This window comes from Montipora foliosa, chromosome 3 (genome assembly GCF_036669935.1).
Source record: "Montipora foliosa isolate CH-2021 chromosome 3, ASM3666993v2, whole genome shotgun sequence".
NCBI classification, from domain to species: domain Eukaryota; kingdom Metazoa; phylum Cnidaria; class Anthozoa; order Scleractinia; family Acroporidae; genus Montipora; species Montipora foliosa.
Genome location: NC_090871.1, coordinates 8,990,782 through 8,998,281, shown reverse-complemented (window position 1 = coordinate 8,998,281; position 7,500 = coordinate 8,990,782). Strand labels below are relative to the sequence as shown.

The window sequence follows — 7,500 nt, the reverse complement described above, 5'->3', positions numbered from 1 at the left end:
CAATCCAGTAAACCAATCAAAACTTGAAGTAATTACACGTAGCCGACACAAAGCGCGGGAAAATGGCACGCGCAAGCCACTATTGGTTTTGGTGTCACTTCTGATTGGTTGAAAAAATGGCGCGAGAACTTTGAACCAGTCACTGAGTGAAGTAATTCAAAACCAAAGCAATTCGCTAATTACTTTCGACACTCAATTGAAAATCGCTTTAATTGTAAAATTACAGCAGGTCTCAACATGCTTCAACAAAAGCACACAGTCAAACAATCATTCTGTAATTGGCAGGTCCGGTCTATCATAGTTCTCTCTCAAAAGCTCGTGTTGAAATCGGATAAGGGCAACAGACCAAATCGGCTGACTCAATGCTGCACCAATTCAAATTTCCCGGGGTTAATATTTTTTGAGTATTGTATTTGCATTAAAATGTAGCATTTACAATTTTATATGATATAGAAATACCTGGAACAAAACGTTTTATTCCCAAAGGGTTTGGTCTGTAAGACTGATCTTTATAAAATTGTATCAAACTAGAGCTGTATTTTCGTCTTATACCGATTTTAGGGTCATTGATGCATACCCTGAAAAAAAAAATTCTACAGAACAATTATGATTAATGCTTTTCTCGGTATCGTTTTGTTTCCTCTAGTGGGGATATTCTGCCTCAGCAAATTGCAGTCGGCTAGATGTTACGGAGAGGAGTTTTGTGAGTCAAAGCACCAGCGTGGTCTCATTTGATGAAATGGATGGATTTGATGACTTTGAATCAGATGTTTCCTCCAGTGAAGAGGTTACCGCCAGTTCTGCAGGGACACACAGTCAGTCACAGAAGAAAAGTGTCAAATCTGGCAAGTATTTTATAAATTAACAATTAGACCCGTAGCCCGCAAGGGACACGGGTCAATAACCCATGAGACAAAGGCCGAATGGGCTATTGACCCGTGACCCTTGAGGGCGAAGGGTCTACTTCTTTTAGTATCACCCAACTAGTCGGACAGAAAAGGCAATAATAAAGTTAGCAAATAGAAATATTTATTTGGGAATAAACGAAAGAAAGCGTCACGCTTTTCGCTACTCGAGGACTATTAATGATAGTCCTCTTGTAGCGTAGCCAATCAAAATGCAGGATTTGCATTAATCCAATAGTTGGGTGATACTAATTCTGGATAAATTTTGTCCATGAGCGCTCTTTAGTACAAAGTTCTTTGTTTACGGGAAATGGCAAAAGTCGGGTTGAATAATAATAAATAATAATAATAGTGAACTTTATTTAAGTGTCTAGGGGACTCTGTCTGTGTCTTGGGGACTCTGTAAATTGTAATCAACTCAAATTAACGCAAATCAAATCAAACGTTGGTTTTTGAGAAGAAGAAAAAACAGGAGTACCTGAAGAAAAATCTCTCAGAGCAGAGTAGAGAACCAATAAACTGTCGAAATTGTTTGTCCAAACTCCTTGATTTTGCTTTAAGACGTTTTTGCATGGTGTCGGAGTATTACTGTTCTTATTACTGAGCACTGAAGGAACAGGTTTATTTCTGAGAACAACCGGGAAATTATACTAGGATACAGTCGAATTTAAGTCACTCGGAGCCTTTTGTGTTCGGAGCTCGTTGACGGCGTGCATCGATGGACTGCGTCCGTAATTAATTGGAAGTGGTTGCCATTCATTATTAATTTTTATAAGATGAGGGCATGGAGATCTCTATTTATTATTGTCACTGTATCTCATTTTTAGTTCATTCGTCACTGAGGGACTGCTCTGCAAGATTTCTCTGTGTTTGGTCTTTGCATAGTGGCAACGACTATTCTGTTTATGGCATCGAACCAAGTCCAAGTGAAGTCAAGAATAAAGTCGTTGACTTTCTCAGGTCTGAGGTGAGTAGTTTAAAGGGGCTATGTCAAGTTATTTCATGGTGTTGAGGGGAAACCTTCAATAGCCTTTTTCACGGTTAGCTTTTCTCATTTGCATTACAATGTAATCTAACGTAGTGGATGCGAGGCAATTTCGGGTTAAAACTACAAAATAGCCCGAAATTGCCTCACATACATGCTAGATTATATTGTAATGCAAATGAGAAAAACTAACCGTGAGATACGCTATTAATCACGAGTTTAAAACTCGAAAATGGTAACGTGGAATTCCTGTACTGATAAAACTATTGTTACATCACAAACAAGAGGATTCTGAGCAAAAACGACCTTTATCCAGGCGATTTGCCATATTACCTGAAAAATTTCGGGTCGACTTTTTTCAAGATAATAACCAAATGCAAAGCCAATCCGTTTCAATCTTGTTCATTTGTGCCCAACCATGCTTTTCTTTGTAAGTGGTTATTGCGATGTTTCATCATTCTACTTTTTGGGCATTTTGGGTGTCATAAAATTACATCATTTTGTGTGACATTAACCCCTTTAAAAAAGATGATTTTGTGGTTTGTTGCTTAAAGTTTTTTTTCCATTCGTAACCTCGGTAGTTCGTTAAATCTCGGTTAGATTTCTCGCCATCACAGCAATAAGTTGGACAATGAACTGTGGCAGATTGGAGGCAAAATTTAGAGGACAACACAGCAATTGAAAATTACTTTGACTTTTTTAGTTTCTTGCCCTAATTTTTTTTAGAACGAATTGTAGTAGTTGTCAGAAGAATGTAGACATCTTTTAACGTCTCCAAATTTTGCGGCACAAAGCACATAGAGCTTGGTCTCCGCTATCTTCTCGAACCTATTTTTGCTTGGTTCGTAACGATGTCATGAATAAAATGACAATTAATACACTGTAAAGATGGTCTGGCACAGCTTCAAGTCTTTTCTCTCAATTGTGATCCCAACATCCTCAAAAGTACCTCGATGGAATTTGATCGTCCCGGTGAAAGGAATCCTTAGAAGGACTGTTGGCAGTGAGTGACGTTCGACAACCTGAGCGGAAGCCATTTTCAGAGTTTAGAGACGGTTTCAAACGAATGCATAATTGACGCCCTGAACTGTGTTGTGATTGGTAGTTGGAAAAGTAATGTGATAGGTTGTAAGGATGGTGAGTGGTGATTGGTGCATTACGATACGGTTTGTAAGTGAAGGTCGCAGTAGGTTTGTAAGCTGATCCGAGGAAAAAGTTGTCTGTAGTTAAGGTTTTCTGTTAAGTAATCTTTTGTAAGGCGCAGGTAGAGGTTGGCAACTTTTTGCTGTACAGACGACTTCCGCTCAGGTTGTCGAAACGCCAGTCACTGCCAACACTCTTTCTCAGGTCTACGTTCAGCCAAACGATCAAATTCCATTAAGCTATGAAACTTCTGGGTTGAAACCATTTTCTTTCCTCAAAAGTGGCACAAAAGGGGATCTTTGGCAAGTACAATAAGCTTTGAATTGTTACCTGCGACAATGCGGAATTTTGAACCTAATTTTATTTGAAGCATTGTAGTCTCGACATAATTGAAGTGATCTGTTTGGGTCCCATGCATGGTCATTGAGTTCCGGAATAGTGTACAGTACTTTTTCCTTTTATTTGTTTTTAGGATTTTAATGTGGCCAAAGAAGGAGATCTCAATTTGGTATGTATTTTTACAGGAAGGAAACAGCTACAATATTTTGCATCCATTTGATCGGACCCTTTGGAGCGAGATAACTCAGTTTAATTTTCTTAAATGGGCTGCTCACTATCGTAAACTTATATCGTTGCTATCTTTTTTCAATCAACAGTATTTTACCGTAGCATTTGCTTTGACATCAAGTGATAGTCATCTGGCAAGCTCTCACTTAGAAGTGCTAATGAACGTGTTCAGGTGACTGCATGCGAGCCACTTGTGCTCCATTTTAATAGATACGAGGTTTCATAATTGCCGGCAGCCATTCAAGGTTTGTCTCCGCAGTCTCAGAGGGAAATGTGTTACGGTGGCCATTTATCAGTCAAAAGTTGTGGATCATCTTCGTGCCACTTGTAAGAATAACGAAACTACGTGCAACTCGTACAACTTCTGATCATCAGAAGGCTGACTTTTTATAACATGGCAAGGAGTACAGTCAATCAGCGAGAAAATTATATTCCAAATTGTATTTCGTGCTGAAATGATTTAAGTGTTCCGTTGCTTTGAAAAAAGCGCCCTTGATTTTAGAATTGCTTAAGGTAGACAAAAGAGTGGTTTTGCATCGTGTTTACTGCAAACTGCATGCTGAGATTTGCGTTTTTCCAAACCTCAAAGACACTTGTTTAATTTTAGCTTTTTTCTTTCCTGACAGCTATAGATATCACGCAAGTTCTCATGAGGTCCAATGAGAGAATTTCCTTTTTTTTTTTCATGGCAAACAGTAGCCTACCGTTTCCTATTTCATGTTTGCAGTTTCACCAAAAATCGAAGAGTCCTTGCATTACCCAAAAGTAAGAATCTGGTATCAGGTTTGTCCCCGTCAGCGTCAGAAAAGTGTCGGCCAAATTGGCGCGGGAAAATGTGCACGCGCGAGCCACGATTAGTTATGGTTTCACCTCTCATTGGTTGAAAAAGGGGCGCGGGAACTTTGAACCAATCGCTGACTGAAGTAATGCAAACTTACGGCAATTACGTTCGACACTCAATTGAAAACCGCTCTAATGTTGCTGTTGCTTAACGTCTTTCTTATTGATTCATCTGCTGTTATGTAGAGAGGCCATGTCAAAGTATAGAAAAGATCAGAAGGTTTGCTGTAAAGGACTCAAACTCTTGAGAGCACTCATACCTCATCTCAGTAACCAGGAAGTTATAGATTCAAGTCTTCAGTCGGCCAGAGAAATTGCTGCACATATGCGAATGGCATTTTGGTAAGGTTGGATTGAGATGCGTGTCGTGCAAAAATGCTCAGTTGTGTGACTGTATGGTACATTTAAAATTGATTGTTTTTAGGCAAATGGTATTTCAGTTTTGCCTGTCAATTTATTCTGGGTGCTTCAGCGTCCACTCGATCGGACAGATTTACCAAGTTCATCACCAGGTTCGAATTACTTGTGGGTTGATATGATTTTTTGGTTGGATTCGGATTTTCTCCAAAACTCGTTTTCCTCTTATTTCTCCTGTTTTACCTTCTTCGGCAAACCAAAAAAAAAAACATTCAAAGTAGTAAGTAAAATAATTATGAGCGGGAGATCACTATGGGCTCCTTCACATGACAGGAGCAAGCAGCAGCCCTATATTCCTGTCACGACCTTTTCGCAGACCGATTAATTTTTCAATTGAATTTCCCACGCATGAGACTCCCTTAGGAGCCCGATGACCAATCACAAGAAACTAAATTGACGTCATGGCGTCACCGAACCGGAACTTCCTTTGTTTTTTTGCTGGTAGTCTAAAAATAGATCAGTCTGTAAAAATACCATGACATAGGTTTAGCATGGGACTTGTTCGCTCATAATCATGGGCTCTTGACCAGTAAAGGTGTTTACAATGGAGAGCCGAGGGGGAGCAACTGTAAACGCCCATACCACTTGTGAAATAAAATAAAAGGAAGACAGTAGAGGTCTGTATCAAAAGATACATGTAGCTTAAAAAGTTTCAATTGGAAGATCCAACTTTTCGACACTATGGTCTAGTGTCTTCGTCAAGGTGACAGAGAAATGCATTTCTTAGCTCCAGTTCGGTCTGGATTCAGGAGAGGAATACCTACTCGGTAAAGGTTCCATTTCTTTTACCCTTACTTCTCAGGTATCGGCATATAAGAGTCATTGGAAATGTAGCATTGCCTCTGAGTGATGAAAAGGAAATCGTTGGAGTGATGAGTGTTTTTTATTCAGAACAAAAGAAAGGAAAGTCCAGCGATGGTCGAAAATTATAGAAACCTTAAACTACCCTTTTTGGTTGCTTTTCTTTCATTTTCTAGGAGTTTAAAGGACACGCAGTATTGTGCTGCTGTGCGTCTGCAGTTGGCAAAATGCATTGAAACTTTGTTAAAGGTAAAGCTTTGACGCCTTAGTTAAATTTGCTGCATCATATTTATATTCTAGTAATCGTGCCATCAAGCACTCTAGCAGCTCATGTCTGCGGCGGTTAATTTTTGTGGTTGTGTACTTTATAAGTGCACTGCACACTATGTCACCGGTTTGTAAGAGTGAGCAATTAAGTGAGTGTAATAAGCCATTTTCGAATTCTCACGGCTGGATTGGATCTAGTATGAAATGGAGGCTAATGCGGGCAAATCTTTTCAAATGCAAATTAATTTGCCCGCATTAGCCTCCATTTAATGCTAGATCCAGTCCAACCGTTAGAATACGAAACTGGCCTGTTCCGTGGTGGCAAATAGGCCCGCATCGCGTGCATAAATCACGAAAATAAACATGTCTGTTGGAAGCGTGCTTGACCCCAAATCGGCATGAATTTGCGATGGATAATAAAGCAGCTTCTAATTTCCAAAACGGTGGAATTACCTGGTGATAAATAACCTCGTCTAGGAGAGTGAATTTTTGACTTAGCAGAAACAATGGTCAACCTCGAGAGTTTTATAGACGATTGTGATCTTTGTGTTGAATTCGAACATTTCTTGCCATTTCTTACAACAGTTGAAAGAAAAAAAACAAACTAACAAAAACAAAAACCCAGCGTCTTGCCGTCATTTAGTCACAGATGTATCCTTTGTTTCTTGAGTTGTTGGTAACACGCAAGGTAACTTGATCACAGGCGGCCGCTGAAATCAATGTCACTTTCGATTTTGCGATTTACTTGTGCAACCAAAAGTACAATAGCAAAAATCTCCCAAACTTTTTTGCTAATGGTAACTTTTTATATTCGGAGCACAAAATTGATGTTGTTTTCTTGTTGCAAATTTTGTTGCTGATGGCATTTTTTTTTTCTTGATTTATTCTTAAAAAAAACTGGTTATCAATATTTATTTACTTTTGTATCAATATTAGTTTTGCATAAAGCAGGCTAAAAAATCTGTACCTTGCTTAGTTCGCATTTTTGAGCGTTAAAATAGAATTTTAGGTTTTATGTTTCTGACAGCAAATCGTACTTTTTGAAGTCTCCCATCCAAATACTAATCGCGCCCGACAGGGCTTAACTTTAGTGAACTTTTCTCATGAAAAGCTGTCAGACGCTCAGAGTACACGCTTGAACGTGCTGTAAAAAAGAAGTTGTAGTAAACTTCATGTCAGCCTCGAAGCCAATGTTTCTCGATTCCCTTTTATTTTCTTTAATCTTTCTAGGTTTAGTATTTTACTAGTAACCACATTTCTTCTCAGGTGTCTATTTACCTAAGACATCTACCATAGCACTATAATGATTTACGACACCAAAACAATATCGTGTACTATTAGAGCTACATATTACGCAAAGACAACTTGAATCTCTCCTGGAAAACAAAATGCAGCTCAGTTGACAGTTAAAGCGGTTTTCAAATGAATGTCGCAAAACCAAAGTAATTACTTTGACCGATCAAAAAGGAAGGAGACAATCCAGTAAACCAATCAAAACTCGAAGTAATTACACGACGGTCGCCGACCCAAAGCGCGGGAAAATGTGCACGCGCAAGCCACGATTGGTTTTAGTTT

General features: G+C 39.0%; 1 protein-coding gene across 2 annotated transcripts in view; it reads left to right on the top strand.

The window, feature by feature from the left end:
• LOC137996668 (serine-protein kinase ATM-like) overlaps positions 1 to 7,500 on the top strand; it is a 194,784-nt gene that overhangs the window by 124,256 nt on the left and 63,028 nt on the right. For both annotated transcript variants that reach the window (XM_068842189.1, XM_068842188.1), the window contains exons 22-27: positions 647 to 845; positions 1,733 to 1,872; positions 3,506 to 3,541; positions 3,690 to 3,772; positions 4,627 to 4,782; positions 5,835 to 5,907. In XM_068842189.1, the coding sequence (XP_068698290.1) occupies positions 647 to 845; positions 1,733 to 1,872; positions 3,506 to 3,541; positions 3,690 to 3,772; positions 4,627 to 4,782; positions 5,835 to 5,907 (687 nt within the window). The remainder of the gene's footprint in view (positions 1 to 646; positions 846 to 1,732; positions 1,873 to 3,505; positions 3,542 to 3,689; positions 3,773 to 4,626; positions 4,783 to 5,834; positions 5,908 to 7,500) is intronic.